We start from the raw sequence: 15,692 nt of genomic DNA on the forward strand, positions 1-15,692 counted from the left end.
AGTGAATGGAAATGAACGTCATAGTCTTGGAACATCATGAACCCGAATTAGATGCATGATTTCACCACTTCGAGGTAATAAACGCATTATTCTCAAAGACAGCAAAATGTGTGAATGCTTATGTACCTTGAGTGAGAACCTTGCGGCCTGCTACTCTCCCGTAAACAGGACAATAATTTCAGCAAAGCCTCTCCAATCAGGAAGAATGAGTTCTTGTGAAATTGAAACTCGGAGCTACCGAGATACTGGATAGGTAGGTGAGTGACTTGTCGGGCACTTACATACATCATAAACTGATCCCATAACAGAGTAAGAGATGAGACAGCATCCATCAGCAAACCATGACATGGAAATATCTCGGTAGACATTTAGGTATACAGATGATCATGGAAATAACCAAAAGTGTCAAACACCGACATAGTCATGAGTTAGTCGCCGATGTTGTTGACTTAGGTACCTATCCCAGAACATCTAAGAAAAGAAATGGAATGTATAGGTACAAAAAGCAACAAAAAAAGATAGGAAATTAAAAACCTTCCGAAAAGCCGGAAGATTTCCCACGCTATTCCAAGCAATCATCCGAGTCTCTCATCAGCTACTAGCCTAGCCTGTCCAGAAGTCCCAGGCATACCTATCAACAAGACCGAATCACCTCTACGGAATGTTTACCTACTATACCCATCGATTGTATATTTCCGTCAATAATAGGTCCACATTGCTTTATTTGCATGAGGCGCATGAGGCAGTGCCCCAATTGCTGGTTGCTGATGCTGATTGCTGATGCGTCGAGAAACCAAAAACCCTCTGTGACTAGAATAGCTCTCTCTCTCGAAAACCCACCGAATAGGTGCCACTTTCGTTTCGCGTAGGTAGTGAGCGGCGTAGAAAGCGAAAGTGAGCGGCGTAGTAGAACAAAGACACTGCGACTAATGGCCAAGTTTTACGTATCCGCTGTCAGGGGAATAATTCCGACTCTGCGTCCTGGGACTTGTAATTTCGTCATCTCTCTCTCTCTCTCTCTCTCGTTTAAATATCACCATGGCGCTCTCTCTCGCCTTCTACATAGGTAGGCGACATACCTGCAATGCTTGTGGGATGCTTCTTCCAGCACGATAATACAAACCGACGATGCCATCCAACGAGAACACGCCGGCTGACTTAGGCCACCAGGAGATGGGATCCGTGCGCCCCGACCCATCTGATCAAGATTCGCAGGAGTCCACTGCCGACTTGGACGAGAAATCGAAAAGAGGCTTCCAGTTTTGGGCCATCATTGTCGCCCTCTGTATAGTGTCGCTCCTGTCCGCGGCGGAGAATACCGTCGTCGTAACCTCTCTTCCCACGATCGTAGAGAAACTCAATATAGGCGAGGATTATGTTTGGATTAGCAATGTCTTTTTTCTCACCAGGTAAATTAATTCTTTTTTGCGTGGCGCGAGTGTAGAGGTGCTCAAGTGTTTACGGACGGTTAATTGTACTGCTGTGACTAGTGCGGTTGTGCAGCCCCTATTCGGTCAACTAGCCAACCTTTTCGGCCGACGACACATGGCGCTATCCATCGTAGCCATATATATCCTCGGTAGCGGAGTATGCGGTGCTGCTAACAATGGGGGCACCTTGATCGCGGGTAGAGCGATTCAAGGGATGGGCTCAGGAGGTAAGGTCTCTATCGTTTCTCCGTTACTACGGACCTACGGAATCTAATGAGGGCTCATTAGGTATCAACATGATCATCGACGTCATCGTCTCCGACCTCGTGCCGCTGCGACAGCGCGGCAACTTCATCGCCATCATCCTAGCGGTGTACGGGCTCGGCACAACTCTAGGCCCGCTCCTCGGCGGCATCATCGTCGAAACCACCTCCTGGCGATGGGTTTTCTACATCAACCTGCCCATCGGCGCCTTCGCCTTCTCTCTCCTGTTCATCTTCCTCCGCGTCAAGTGGGACAAGTCCACGACGGCCCTCGAGCGGCTGCGGCGACTCGACTACGTCGGCAACGGGATTCTCATCGCATCGACGGTGTCCATCCTCGTCGCCTTGACGTGGGCCGACGCGCTGTACCCCTGGGCGGACTGGCACATCCTCGTGCCCTTGGTGGTTGGCCTCGGCGGCATGGTGCTGTTCGTCGTCTTCGAGGGCCTGCCGTGCGTCGCCGATCCGGTTATGCCCCTGCGGCTTTTCAGCAATCGCACGGCGGTCATCGTGTACATCGCCACCTTCGTCAACGCCATGCAGAACTACTGGCTCTTCTTCTTCATCCCTCTCTATTTCCAGGCTGTCAAGCTGGCGTCCCCGGCGGAATCCGGTGTGGACCTGCTGGTGTTCAGTCTCGTGGGGATACCCGGGGCAGCGATTGCGCTGATGATCATGTCGAGGTGGGGGCGGTACAAGATCATCCACCTCACGGGCTCTGCTCTGTTCACCCTCGGAATCGGCCTCTTCAGCATGATGGATCAGAACACAGCTACGGTTGCATGGGTATTCTTCAACATTGCGGCAGCCCTTGGCAGCGGCATGCTCACGAATACATTCCTCCCCGCCTTCCAAGCCTCGCTGAAAGAGACCGACCAGGCGTCTGCGACGGCTAGCTGGAACTTCATCCGCAGCTTCGGGAACGTGTGGGGCGTGGCCATCTCCGCCGCCATCTTCAACAGCTTCACGGCAGCCTATGCGCCGCTGGTGGATGACGCCAGGGCCAGAGCGTCGCTGACGTCGGGGAACTCGTACTCGAGCGCGACCAAGGCTTTTGTCGAGTCGTTCGAGGAGCCTGTGAAACAACAGATCCTAACGGTTTTTACCAAGTCACTGCAAAAGCTGTTTATGATAGGTGTGCCGTTTTCGGGCTTCGTCTTTCTATTGATTCTCTTCGAGAAGGAGATCGCGCTGCGGACGGAGTTGAAGACGGAGTTTGGTCTTGAGGAGCGGGAGGGCACGGGTAGTGATAGGGTAGCCCCGTAGTAGACTGATGGCATTTACATGATTACGTAGCGATTAATGAAAAAAAGCACTTGGAATATTATCTGGAGTTTTCATAATGCAAAAATGAGCTTACCATGGGTTCGATCACGATCGGTGTCATTGGATGAATGCGTACCCAGATATAGAACCCCTGTTTCCATATTGGGGTGTGATGTGATATGTGATATTCAGCTTATGCGACATAAGGGAATAATAAACTTGAATGGATAGGTACCTTCTAGGTACATGAGATGGAATAATTAGGGGATAATACGCCTGGGCAGAATGGTGCCCAGGTGGCTTAGCAAGATGTTATACCAGATTTACGGCCTATGATTTGAGATTCAGGGCCCCCAACCAGACCCCTATCCGATCAGACTTCAATCGTACACAATGAATCCATGCTGACCTGGGCATGTTACATAATTAGGCACCTGTTTAAGTACCTTGGGATTTAAACATCCGTGGATATTTTCTTTTTCTCCTCGGAAATAATTTGATTCGTAATCTTACCAATCCTTTCCATAAATTGTGATCAAAACAATAAATAAAAGCCGGCTGATATGACGAGATGGCGACAGCACCTCATCCAAGATCTAGTTTGCGACGGACGGCTTGTGACCGGTACAGCGCCCCCCTTTTTATTACCGCCTCCCAACTCATGTACTATGTGTACTAGGTACCTATTCATAATAAGACTCAACACTCAAGTCATCAACATCTTTCTCATTTATCTCATAACCTTGAATACACTAGAACCAAACAACTCATGAGATACGTAGATGTCGGCACTCCAAACTAAGATGTCCCCGCGAAGACACCCAGCAGAAATGCACCCGTTGCTCACGTCTCGGGCTGAGCTGCGAAGCGGCGCCGGCTAAGCGGTCAGGGAGGCCCCGAAAGACGAGCTCGGCGCCCGCGACTGCTACCACTACCGGGGGACAGCCGGCGAGTCACGCGAATTCGGACGTTTTCCCAGCTCAAGACCAGGAGAATCTATCAGCGGGATTTACCGAGGATATCCAAAGCGGTAACAATGGACTAAACCCCACCGCACTCCCGCACAGCAGCGGCGATGCCTTCTTCAACCTATCCCCCATCCCGCCTCCCTCCGAACCGCCCGTCCCAGAGTGGTACGGGGCCGCCACCACCACCTCCACCACCACTACTACTAGTAGTAATCCCTTCAACCCGCTAGACATGCACAGCCTGCTCGCCACAAAACTCGATCAGCGCTCGTGTATGCGCGAGCTCTCCCAGCTCAACATCGACCTGCACGACCAATGGAAAACACTCCAGGACCTGGAAGACGCGGGGAAGGTGAAGTTCGCGACGTTCGTGGACCACCCGCCCCCGCCCGTGGGCGACGGCGTCTCCGTGGCTGAGAAGCTGCTTCTCCTGTCACAGAGGTTCCAGCAGGCTATTGCGAACCTGACCTGGGTTTTGCAGAGTGAGGATGGCGGGAGGAAGTTTGGTGCGTTTACGGGTGATGTTGTTGACGAGAACAATGACGGCGATGATGAAAATAATGACGACGACAACAACAACGACGACGCTACCCCCACATCCCCCATTCCAACCCCACCAACCCCAGCACCCCACGACACTCCCGACCACCCCCTCCCAACCCCCTTCACCTGCCTCCTAACCAGCTGCTTCGTCCAGACCATCTCCCTCTGGGAGCTCATGTTCATGCACGTCCAGCGGCGCACCTCCGGCATCGACCGGTACCCCTTATTCACCCTCCCCACCCATCCCCTCTCCTCCTCCTCCTCCTCTCACGCATACGCCGATCCATCCAAGGGCATCCAAATGGGCGCCTTCTACATCTGGAGCGGCCGCCTGCAGGGGATGTTCTTCTGCCAGGCGGTGCTGTATTTCGTGGAGAATATCGAGCGGGGGCTGGGGGCGTTGCCTGAGCAACAGCGGAAAGGAGGAGGGGGGCTGCTCTCGCATCCGCGGAACCACGAGTTCTTGCAGCGGGAGCTCGGGGGCAGCGGGGTGGGGATGGGAAAGGGGGCAGGGGCAGGGAGCGACCGCGTGCGTGCGCTGAAGAGTCTGGTGGAGAAGTCGAGGCTTTGCTCGTTGAGGGATGTTACGGGGCTGTAGGCGGTGTCTGCTACCTCCTGCCTGCCTGCCTGCCTGCCTGCCTAGCTGCATGCGTACCTCTGCGCACTTCTCAGCGGTATTTTTTATGTAGTTATAGCGGCCGCTCAAAAGTCAAGCCGAATTTCGGGTTTGCTTCCGGGCGAAGTCATATGACTAGTCACCTATATAAACGTGTCAAAAGGGGCTATGCTTGTCTGCCAGTCTACCTGTCTGTCCCATATTCATCCTCTGTCCTATCCGGTATATCGACCCAGAGTGGTCGGATCATTGAAGCATAAGCATCTATCGTACGTAGGTCCACATACCGCGCCGTGAGTTCACCAAGAACTAAAAATACCTACGCGGCGACGTGATATCAGGACCTGTTAATACATACGCACAGCTGCGGGCATAAGCGTAAGCGTAAGGGCGGATTATCAACGCATATCTATAATAGTCGCGCTGTTATACCTACCTAGGTAGGTATATCAAAGAAATTTAGGGGCATAGGGGGGAGATAACGAACCACAGTATTGCGGTACTACTAACAGAAGGAACAACGAGCCAGGGGCATGAGCTCATAATTAATTCTACGATGACAAACGCAGCGCCATGTACACGAGTAAGATAACCCGGCCTCATGATTACGACATCTATCAACGTTAGACATATAGAGACCTAAGAAGCGAACTACTCATTTGACATAGTAGTACCCCTATTCTCCTATTACCACTAGCGTCCACCTCGGCAGAAAAGAGCATGACACCAACTCAATCACAAACGCACTTCACACATTAGAATAATGATACAAAATGTATAGGATTAAGGTAATCCTAATTTCATTTTATTCGTTTATCATAGGCAATGCTTCATGAAACCACCCATGCCTGCGATTTCATTCGCGACCATTAACGCCTAACTAAAGGAGTCTGGGTATCAACGTTGGTAAAGAGCAAAACAAAGGAAAAGGTAAAGACATTTTTAGGATAAGGAATGCCACCCTCATGAATCCTCCCTCTCAATTTTCATTAGGTTGAGGGAAATATAACCCAAGTAGCATCAGCAAGCTACAAACGCCCTCACGGAAAGGGTACATTGACGGTGAACTCGAATTTTGACTTGCCATCATCACCAAAGACAACAGGAAGACCGTCAAATGTTTCAGATTTCCGAGCAGGATTGAATTTAGGGCGGATTCGACTCGAGCCGCCGTTAACGTTTGAAAATCGTGCTTTGTGTTGTTTGTTGGTAGATCGGATGGGCTTCGATTCTTGGCGCTTGGGGACGAGTTCTTCGGTATCCCACTCGCAAGAAAGAACCTTAAATTTAACCTTCTCGGGGTTCGCAGGGCCCTTGGAATATTTCTTGCAGTAGCTAATGTAATTTTCGCGAACCCAATCAAGCGCACGGAAGACGTGGGTGTTGATCTTGCAAAATTGGGGATCAACTTCATAGTACGTGCGACCACCTTCACCACTCGCAAACTTCTCGCCCTTGTCTCCATATTCTTATTTTCGTGTTAGTGATAAATCATGGAATGAAATATTGAATACTACACATACCCTTCTTAGCGTGCAAGCAAGAAGTAGGCTTCGACTTATCGCGGGACTTGCGGATTGCTAGGCAGTCCATGAAGTAGAAAGTTTCAAGATTCTTGAACAAAGCGGCAAACTCGTAGGCATGTCGTGGACGCGTATTATCGTGATGCCGATGAAAATTGTGGATGATACCACAGGTACGGCAAACTCGGCACTCATCATCCCACTTGGTGCTATACCGGATAGCTACCCGGCGAACCTTTGCCAACTGTTCCAGATCTAGACGATCTGCCCAATGGCCCAGAGGTCGAGACAGGGTAGCACCTGGATAGTCAATGCATACGACATCGGACGATTGCTCAAAGTGAACCAAGCGTCCGGTATCTAGAACCAAGTTTCCCCGGCGTGCGATTAATTTCTCGACCAACTTCGCAGCTTCGCTACAGGCCAGTGACAATTGAGTGCATGTTTTGTTCATGGTGAGATAGTAAGACTTGTCAGCAGCTGGAGAGGGGAAGGCCGACTTGAGGGTGCTAGTAAAGTTCACCCGCTTGCCCTCTCGTGTAGTGTGGGACAGTTGTAGACGGTCCATGCCATCGCTATCGTCGTCCGTGCTTGAATCTGAGTCATCTGGGGTCGTATATTGCAAGGCTTCTTTGTTCTGCTCAAACTTAAGGAAATGGATGCCAGGGGTATAGATGATATCTTCCCAGACCTGAACGCGGACATCGAACGGGAAATGTTCGAAGCAGGTGAACCGCTGAAGACTCGGCGGGATGAGTAGACGGATCGGAGAAGTAGACATTTTGACCGATCCGGGTGGAAGAGGAACTAGAGTTACTTAATGTAGGTGATTCTCGGGTAGGGGTGGAGGCGGTAAGGAACCGAAGCGGCGTCTGGGGGTAATGTGGCTACTTTTACTAGAGTACCGCAAAGGAAAAAGTAGCTTGAATATCACAGGATGAGCATCCAAGGTCGACAGGCAGATTCCATATGATTCATATCCCAGCCAATGGACGACAAAGTGTATAACGACATACAGATACTTCCAAGGGCTCAAGACAGGCAGCAGGCAGTAGGCAGCAGGCAGCAGGCTTGCTTGTTTGCTCGTAAATTCAAGTTGAGGGAAATGGTATTTGGATGGATGGATGAATGGATAGATGGAAGACAGTGGGTAAGAATGACGAGGGATCGTGAGTAATTAAAAGGGAAGAAAATCAAATATTAGAGGGTTTTTATTGAAAAAAAGAAGAAAAGTAGGAAGTCGGGTTAGACAGGTAAGAAGTAGGCACGTAAGTGCGTACCTTACCTTGATTAGGTACTACTACTACTACTATGTAGATAGCGAGTATTATGGTAACAACATCATTGATCAAATGATGTGTACTGTGACTACTAAGTAGGTATGTAGATACCTACCTACCTAGATATGTAGATAGGCAATGTTAGGTTTTAGGTTCGGAAATGTTGAGCTGGTTAGGTACAGACTTGACAACTTTGAAGGTCAAAAATGGGTCAAATTATCTTATCTCATTCGATGAAAGGGAAAGATGAATCCATTCATTGAATGTTAAACCGGGTAGGTAAGGTACCGCACATTACATACAGCACTTTAGTACCTAGTAGTACATTAGTACTATGTAGCACCAGGTTTACCCAAGTACCCGAATACTTGGGCATGGGTATGGCAGAATTGACAGTACAAGTGTATAATGTCGTGTCATATATTTATGCACTTTTTATACACACATCTAAGAGGTATTTGATGTCAGTAAGGTGATCAATTGCACCATTAAATATTCATGGATGTCAGATTGGATGAGGCTCAAAGTTACCGAGCTACCTTACAAAGGTACCGACTTATCCAACTGACATACATAATACTTTAAGTCAACTGACATTTCTCGGTAGGACTGTGTATGATGTAAGATGGTAACTCCTTATCTAATACACACAATGATGTAGCTGAACCTGGAGCTGCACATGTGTAAAATGTAGGTAGCTTGCAGTCACAGCTCGAACGTCCCAACCTTAACTGTTAGGTAACACCCCGCAACACCTGATGGCGGGGTTCGGCCGGGCGTCATATTATCACATTTCCAACGATGTCAGTTGACGCTAGGCCTAGTGTGGTATAGTTCCCGTACAGCAAATTAATGGTGAATGCCATTAACTATTAATCATCCACTGTGCCCACTTTGACACTCTGCCACTTTAACCACTCGATCACTCCTATATGATCCGAAGTCCCCTCTACATATCCTATAAGTGAATATCGCCAGAGTTGGGCTCCCTTGATTTAAATACCCAACTGTCCCGTACTACCGACCTGACCCAGCCAGCACTGAAGTAACCCGGATAACTCTAAAGCCACCAACGATATTCAATACAAGTATTTAAGAGTTGTGTGCCGAGCAGTCTAGATACACAACCATGAATGTGTATTTAATCCAGTGGATTCAAAAAAGCTTGGGCCAAGATGTTTCGAACTTGGACTATCATCCCATATCACAAGTATCTTAATGTTGCTACTTAGATAACTTAGTGGTAAGCGATAGATAAGTGGCTAGTTTATCACCACCGTTGGCAACTTATCCGTCCGAGCAATTCAAAAGGAGCACCTATCCCGGCACTTAGTATATGTGTCTAGCTTAGGTAGGTGCCTAGGTAGGTGCCTAGGTAGGTGCCTATACAGCTTGCTAACCATCAACACCATCGCCATCAAAACCCAACCACCACAGCCTCACTCTCAAACTCCCCCTTCGCCCCCAACAACTCTCCCTTATCTCCCTCCACACTCTCCCTCTCCCCCCTCCAAACCCCCCTCCACAGCCCCTTACAAACAACCCTCACCCTCTCACCACGTAACTTCAGCTTCCCAACCGGCACCATCGGCTCCCGGAGCTCCACCACCTGCTCGCGCGTCTGCCCCGCCCCGATCGCGACCAGCGATTCCGGGCCCGGCGGCATCTTGCGGCGGACCTGGATCGTCGGGATGAGTATTTGCTCCTCCTTCTCCTCCCCTGCTTCTGTTTTTGAACTGCTAGTGTCCGCTTCGGCTTTTGGGGTGCGGGTGCGTGTGAGTGTGAGTACGCCCAACTGCACGGCCAACGGGTCCAAAGGCGAGTCCCACGTCAGCACCGTCACGGCGTCCGTCGGGTGCGTGTTCGCTACTGCGAGGGCTAGCTTCAATCCTCCTCCTCCGCCGCTGCTACCGTCATCAACAGCCCGCGCCGTTACCTTCAGATACTTAGTAATATCGTCGTCGGTATCCTGGTCCGACGACATCGCGAGTGTATTTTCGTCTGCGATTATTTCGGGGTTGTCGATATTAGGCGGCGGCTGGCTCCTTCCGCGCCAGAACAAAAGGATGAGCGCTACTGCGGTGAGGAGCGCTGGCAGTATACTCCGATTTTGATGTGTTCGTGGTCGTGCGGTGCCCATGCGGAGGTAGGTTGGTAGTATGTGTCTTGTATGCTGATTTGATTCCGATGCGAGTTTTAGTAGATTTCTATCTTGACACCCGGTTCTTCAGCCGATATATAGTTGGCCAGTAGGTACTGGAGATACTCAGGGTTCAATCCGCTTCACTAATAAAACAGCATAGGTACAGCATTTGCTTTCTCTGCTAAGAACCTCTAAAAATAAAAATAAAAACAAGAATCAACACCCTTTAATACCTGCAATGATGCACCTGACACATACCTAGATATCAACGCACAGCGATTGCGTCACCGCGGCCGATTCCAGACATCCAGCTTCTTCTTTAGGCCTCCTTCTCCTGACCTTCTATGGCATGCACATCGCCCGAGGTGTGATGGGTGGGTGGGTGAAGTGCCAATGCCAAGCCCTCCCGGCAAGCTGGCCGAAAGAGGCAGCTAGCTACCTAGGTGCCTATCTGGTAGTATTGGTAGGTGCCTAGGTAGGTATGTGTACTAGGTATGATTGTAGATGTGATTGGCTGCCGGTGAACGTAGGCTGTGTCAGAGAGATCTACATATTATATTGCTTAGGGAAGTTACCTATATACCATTGCCCAGAAACATGTCAACCAAGTAGGAACCTGAGTAAGTCGAAAATATTGAATACCTAACCATGTATAATAAAGAGCAAACGCACGACTATATACCTGTTACCCATCCCAATCATGCCACTAATAACTACTATTCGTGTTGTACAAATCTCCATCTCCATCTCCATCTCCATCTCCATCTCCATGCAATCTATAAAAACTAATAGGTATCTGTAAAAGTCATATTTGACCACTTCTAATAACATCCCATAATATAATCATAACAGCAAGCAAGCAATCAAGCATCCCAGACCACCATACTATGTAGTGTAGTCTCTTAGTCGAACACATCCGTAGCATACCTCGTATTCCTCAAAGCCTCCCACCACCTCGCGACCTCCTCGTCCGTAACATCTTTACCCTCCTCTTTCTTCGACACCCGCTTCGCCAGCTCGACCACGACCTCCTTAACGCCCTCGCCGATAGCCTTGGAGCCGCAGACGAACAGCTTCGCGCCCTCGCGCCAGAGCTTCGAGACCTCCTCGTCGGCTGCGCGCATCGCGTCCTGCACGTACTTGTGGCCGTTGGCCGCCTCGGGCTTCCGGCTGTACGCGCGGTGTATGGTGACGACGCCGTCGCGCTCCCATGCCGCGAGTTCCTCGGCGTATAAATCGTCGCGCCCGGGTTCGCGGCATCCGAAGAAGAGCAGGGCGGGCGCGAGCTTGCGTCCCGCGGCGATCATGGCCGCGCGCTCCTGCATGAAGCCGCGGAAGGGTGCGAGACCTGAGCCGGCTGCTACGAAAATGACGGGAGTATTCTCAACGTCTTGGGGAAGATGGAAGGCCGCGTGGGAGGGGCGGACGGAAACCTGCAATTTGTCTCCTGGGGCGAGCGAGGCCAGGTACGATGAGGCTGCGCCAACATGTACACCCTGGCCGGATTTGGATGGGGCTTCAAGAAGTGAGAAGGTTAAGGTGACGTGAGACGGTTTCCACAGAGGTGAAGAGGAGATAGAGCTGCATTATGTTAGAGTTCGCTCAAAGGAGGTTGCTATAGCCGACCTGGAACACTTACTATTGGCGCACACGCATAGGAGGGAGCATCGCAAGGAAGGTACCCAACGGCAGGTCGACAGACGGAAATCTTTCCAAAAGGTCCAACACGGAGACACGTTTAGCCGATACCTCTTCAAAGGACTCGTCTACGAGCTTCTTTAGCGCCTCTTTCTCATCGTCGTTCTTCGCAGCCTCGACTAGGGCACTTATGTTCTGTAAGTACTGATTGTTAGCCTCCGTATACCGGTCCATAAAGGATTCATGCGATAAAAATCAACCTACCCTTTTAGTTGCTGGCTGAGACAATTCAACGTAAGCACCTAGAATGCTATGCGCCGGTAGTGATGTATCTGTGGGAAGGCTGGTCACGCCATTGCTGCCAATGGTAATATGTACATCCCAGGGGAGATGGAATCTGCGCATGGCTCGTTCGACAATCTGCTTAGGGTTAATTGGAAGGACTGCAAGATAATCGCCTGCTCGATAAGCTTCGTTGTGTTCGTCACTAGGAAGCTCTATCTCGATGTGCTTTTTCAATGGTTCTCCCTCGGCTGTTAACGTGCGGGTCTCCACTACCAATGCTTCCGTTACGTCTTGTCGGAGAGCAGACGTGCGTGGGGTTGTTATCGACACCGTGATACCGGCAGCTTGCGAGGGTTCCGATACGCCGCTAGGTCCACCAAATTGCTTCTTGAGTGCTGGCCAACATACTTCATCTTCCCATGTTTCAAAATCCGCAAAGGCATCATCCTTCCCAACATCGGTGAGGCCAATATTGGCTAGTCGAGTAGCGCCAGCCTCTTCAAGCTTGGTGTCGATTAGTTTTGGTATCCTGTGGAATGTCTGAGCCCAGTCGTGATGGCCAACGCCAAAAACGGCATATTGCACACCCTCAAGTGCCGTCTTGTCTTTGATGCTTTCGACCCACGAGACAAAATGGGCAGCATTGTCTGGCGGTTGTCCCTCATAGGATGCCGTAAATATCACCACAGGCTGTCCCTTGGGTAGGTCTCCATTTGCAACATCCATAATATCAATCTTGGAAACCTGGAAACCGTGACCCAAAGCGTCACTGGCCAATCGTTGGGCTAGAGCTTCGCAAGTACCGCTATTACTTCCGTACAGAATGGTGATAGGCCTTCCACTTCCATTTTCGGCGGAGCGGGCTGGATCCTTCAAAGAGAGCCCACTAAGAGCTTCAGTTGGCACTTGTTTGCCAGCCAGTCGTTGTTCCAGTTGGCCTGGTGTCATTCCACCCCGGAGAGTTGCCTTCATGCGAAAGCCAGCTGGCTTAAGAGTAAGTGTTTGTTTGATAGCTAAGCTATAAGACGGGTCATCCAAGACAAAATTGAAGTTTTGTAGGAGCATGGCTATGGCCAATGTAGATTCCTGCCAGGCAAAAGGACGGCCAATGCACTACAAGTATCTTGCGTTAGTATCCAACCAATTGTAGGGGGTGTTGGGCTTTCTTAAGCTAATGAAGAAATCATTTGAGGAATTCAATGTTTACGTACTCCTCGGACACCATTGCCAAAAGGTTTCCAGGCATTCTTGGGCAGTTTGTTGAAGGGTTCGTCTAACATCCTTTCTGGTTTGAACTCCATCACATCTTCGCCGAAGACTGCCGGATCCAAATGTGCCTTCTTTATGCAAAGCGCAAAGCCTTCCGACGATGACACTTTGTATTTACCCCCGATGACAGTATCCTCCTTGGCAGCGAGACCTATTAAGGGAATAGGTGAACATAATCTCAGGGTTTCGCGCATGATCTAAAGCGAGTTAGCTGAATCGCTTCCACAAGTGTAGGATAAGAGTGTTGATATTGGCCAAAAAGGCATCAAAATCAAGGGAAAAGGAGTGTTAGTGCTAGGTTGACTTACGGCTACGATATAAGGGAGTTTGGTCATATGTTCCACGGTGATGGGCCCTGTCCCAATGACCGTGTCAACCTCTTCCTGGGCCTTACGATAGGCTTCGGGGTTCTTGAGAAGTTCGTAGAATGCAAATGATAGGAGTCCAGATGTTGTTTCGTGACCTGCAATAAGGAAGGTGATGAGGTTATCAGTGATGCTTGAGTCACTCATATGCTGCCCAGTCTTCGGGTCTACCCCGCTAAGCATGGCAGTGAGTAGATCTTTACGATCAGTCGGGTTACTTTTACGCTCCTTAAGGACATCATCCGCCGTCTTTCGAAGAATTTCAATATCACTCCAATATTTAGCGTCATTGCTCCGATAGAAAAATGCTGGCATAGTTCTTTTGGTCCTGTTGCCCGACTCAGTGAGAAAATCGCCCATAGCCGCGACAAACGGGTGTAAACTCGAAGTATAGTAGCTGTTGAAACGATAACCCATAGAGCAGAGAGCTAGGGTGTCAAGAGCGAGACGAGTAAAATCCTCAGTTACATCGATAGGGTGCTGCGGTCCATATCGAGCCCATTTCATGGTAAGTTGCGATGCTATTTCGTGCATTTCATCAAACATGCCCCTGATAGAAATAGGGCCAAACGCAGGCATCAAGACTATTCCATGTAAGTGATAAATACATTGTATAGAAGAACAGGGCCAGCTAACCTCTATGGGCGATGCCCCAATTTGGCTCGTCTAATTTGGCCTGATATTTATGTTAGCTTCCTGGCTCAACTAGCTGCACAGTGGTTTTGACTTACGGTGAATAAGCCATCGTGGACACCATTTCGGATTTCCCAGAGGGCAGCCTTTGGGATTTTTACGAATCGACTTTCATCGCAAAGTTCATTCACAAGACGATGACTTGATACGACCACCACGGTCCTTCCAGGGAAACGAAGTCGAAATACCTCTCCTATAATCGACATATTAGCAAGAAATCATATTGCAAGCCTCGCTATTCAAGCCATTCTCACCATATCTGTCGGCGAGCGAGATAAAGGATTGTATAGGTAACTCCCGGTCTATCTCGGTGGCATGGCCTACGAAAGGGAGAGATGGTGGTTCTGGAATAGGCATTATTTCTGAAGTTTCTTCGTTGGTGCTCGTGTCTGTGCCTGTAAAGTTAAGGATTGAAGGCCACTCAAAAGCCATATTGGAAGTCAAGTCTCCCTAGGCGAGAGCCCCTTTAATATATATGATTATGTTTATATGAAGGAAATATAGAATCCGGAACCGGCAGGTGTATAATAAGTCCGAACCCCGTTCGATCGGTCTTTTGGAATGCAAACCGACGGCACAGCTGGTTTGACTGACGTCTTGGTCAGAGGCTGATGGATTTGCGGAGTAGTAGAAGGAAGATTTAATGGCTTGGAATCAACTTGGTATTGATTCAGATTCGAAGGAAACGGCAACTCAAAAATTGAAGATAATCACTCGATTTGTATATAAAAGCAGATAATCTTACGTATGTAGCTATGAATAAAGATTTTTATTCTTTATTTTTTATTCCAAAAAAAAAAGGGATTTGATCAGGTTGATGAGCCGAGGTTGCTTAACCCGTTGGTGATCCACTTGGTACGGTGACGAAACAGAAAAGTGGCAGCCTATAGCATCAACTTCTCGATCTTTGACTTCATAGGCCATCCATATCAAACACGTACATAGCTGCCGGCGCTAGTAACAAGGACCCCTACTTGTCTACCTAATGGGTGTTAAGCTATTTGCAGGGTAGGTAGATAGATGCCCGATAGAGACCCAGGTTTCGCACGCTAGGTACTCGGAGACGGCGCCATTCTGGAGTCTTGAGTCGTAAGTTACACTACTATGCAGTACGGCAAAGAGTAGGACAGTGCTTCGTATCCCAAATACCAAACACGTCGCCCGAAATTATAGCCATCATCAATCATCAATCGTTGATGATGAAAGGTTCCCGATAACTATTGACAACGGGCGGTTTGATGAGTAACCACCATGCATCCGATGAATCTCATGAGACAGAGTCGAATGTTAGGATAAGTTACTATGTAGTTATGTAGTTATTCCGTGAGCGGAGATAATAAGGGGATGATTAATGGAATTCGTACGTTTGGACAAAAGTTCAAAGTGTCCCGAGCTTGGAGGCACTGAGGC

General features: G+C 49.3%; 5 protein-coding genes across 5 annotated transcripts; 2 read left to right on the forward strand and 3 right to left on the reverse strand.

The window, feature by feature from the left end:
- The first annotated feature begins 748 nt into the window (after positions 1 to 748).
- On the forward strand, positions 749 to 3,251 carry GGS25DRAFT_167171 (MFS general substrate transporter). The gene is made up of 3 exons (XM_049256528.1): positions 749 to 1,409; positions 1,491 to 1,657; positions 1,719 to 3,251. The coding sequence occupies exons 1-3, from the start codon at positions 1,129 to 1,131 to the stop codon at positions 2,957 to 2,959; spliced, it is 1,689 nt and encodes a 562-aa protein (XP_049118571.1). The 5' UTR covers positions 749 to 1,128; the 3' UTR covers positions 2,960 to 3,251.
- Positions 3,252 to 3,332: 81 nt separating this feature from the next.
- On the forward strand, positions 3,333 to 5,173 carry GGS25DRAFT_480048 (uncharacterized protein). The gene is made up of 2 exons (XM_049260049.1): positions 3,333 to 3,583; positions 3,742 to 5,173. The coding sequence occupies exons 1-2, from the start codon at positions 3,531 to 3,533 to the stop codon at positions 5,066 to 5,068; spliced, it is 1,380 nt and encodes a 459-aa protein (XP_049118572.1). The 5' UTR covers positions 3,333 to 3,530; the 3' UTR covers positions 5,069 to 5,173.
- A 338-nt stretch (positions 5,174 to 5,511) lies between these two features.
- GGS25DRAFT_167697 (uncharacterized protein) lies at positions 5,512 to 7,920 on the reverse strand. Its single transcript, XM_049256531.1, has 3 exons — positions 7,895 to 7,920; positions 6,610 to 7,531; positions 5,512 to 6,554 (listed from the first exon to the last, which is right to left on the reverse strand). Exons 2-3 carry the CDS (start codon positions 7,388 to 7,390, stop codon positions 6,127 to 6,129), a joined length of 1,209 nt encoding a protein of 402 aa, XP_049118573.1. The 5' UTR covers positions 7,391 to 7,531; positions 7,895 to 7,920; the 3' UTR covers positions 5,512 to 6,126.
- An 896-nt stretch (positions 7,921 to 8,816) lies between these two features.
- On the reverse strand, positions 8,817 to 10,651 carry GGS25DRAFT_480052 (uncharacterized protein). Its single transcript, XM_049260050.1, has 2 exons — positions 10,291 to 10,651; positions 8,817 to 10,062 (listed from the first exon to the last, which is right to left on the reverse strand). Exon 2 carries the CDS (start codon positions 10,027 to 10,029, stop codon positions 9,307 to 9,309), a length of 723 nt encoding a protein of 240 aa, XP_049118574.1. The 5' UTR covers positions 10,030 to 10,062; positions 10,291 to 10,651; the 3' UTR covers positions 8,817 to 9,306.
- A 283-nt stretch (positions 10,652 to 10,934) lies between these two features.
- Positions 10,935 to 14,639, reverse strand: GGS25DRAFT_513250 (cytochrome P450; the record flags this gene model as incomplete). The annotated part of the gene is made up of 8 exons (XM_049262865.1): positions 10,935 to 11,613; positions 11,672 to 11,865; positions 11,935 to 13,068; positions 13,167 to 13,421; positions 13,533 to 14,173; positions 14,226 to 14,265; positions 14,321 to 14,475; positions 14,537 to 14,639. The coding sequence occupies 8 exons, from the start codon at positions 14,637 to 14,639 to the stop codon at positions 10,935 to 10,937; spliced, it is 3,201 nt and encodes a 1,066-aa protein (XP_049118575.1).
- Between the last annotated feature and the right edge of the window lie 1,053 nt (positions 14,640 to 15,692).

Source organism: Hypoxylon fragiforme, assembly GCF_022984875.1.
Source record: "Hypoxylon fragiforme strain CBS 206.31 chromosome Unknown GGS25scaffold_3, whole genome shotgun sequence".
Lineage (NCBI taxonomy): Eukaryota > Fungi > Ascomycota > Sordariomycetes > Xylariales > Hypoxylaceae > Hypoxylon > Hypoxylon fragiforme.

Excerpts from the sequence above, each read along its gene's own strand:
- GGS25DRAFT_167697 (XM_049256531.1), bottom strand. The coding sequence starts at position 7,390 with ATGTCTACTTCTCCGATCCGTCTACTCATCCCGCCGAGTCTTCAGCGG. Across the intron at positions 6,555-6,609 it reads TTGCTTGCACGCTAAGAAGG|AATATGGAGACAAGGGCGAG; the intron begins GTATGTGTAGTA and ends CACGAAAATAAG.
- GGS25DRAFT_480052 (XM_049260050.1), bottom strand. The coding sequence starts at position 10,029 with ATGGGCACCGCACGACCACGAACACATCAAAATCGGAGTATACTGCCA.
- GGS25DRAFT_480048 (XM_049260049.1), top strand. The coding sequence starts at position 3,531 with ATGGCGACAGCACCTCATCCAAGATCTAGTTTGCGACGGACGGCTTGT. Across the intron at positions 3,584-3,741 it reads CGACGGACGGCTTGTGACCG|ATGTCGGCACTCCAAACTAA; the intron begins GTACAGCGCCCC and ends TGAGATACGTAG.
- GGS25DRAFT_167171 (XM_049256528.1), top strand. The coding sequence starts at position 1,129 with ATGCCATCCAACGAGAACACGCCGGCTGACTTAGGCCACCAGGAGATG. Across the intron at positions 1,410-1,490 it reads AATGTCTTTTTTCTCACCAG|TGCGGTTGTGCAGCCCCTAT; the intron begins GTAAATTAATTC and ends TGCTGTGACTAG. Across the intron at positions 1,658-1,718 it reads TCAAGGGATGGGCTCAGGAG|GTATCAACATGATCATCGAC; the intron begins GTAAGGTCTCTA and ends AGGGCTCATTAG.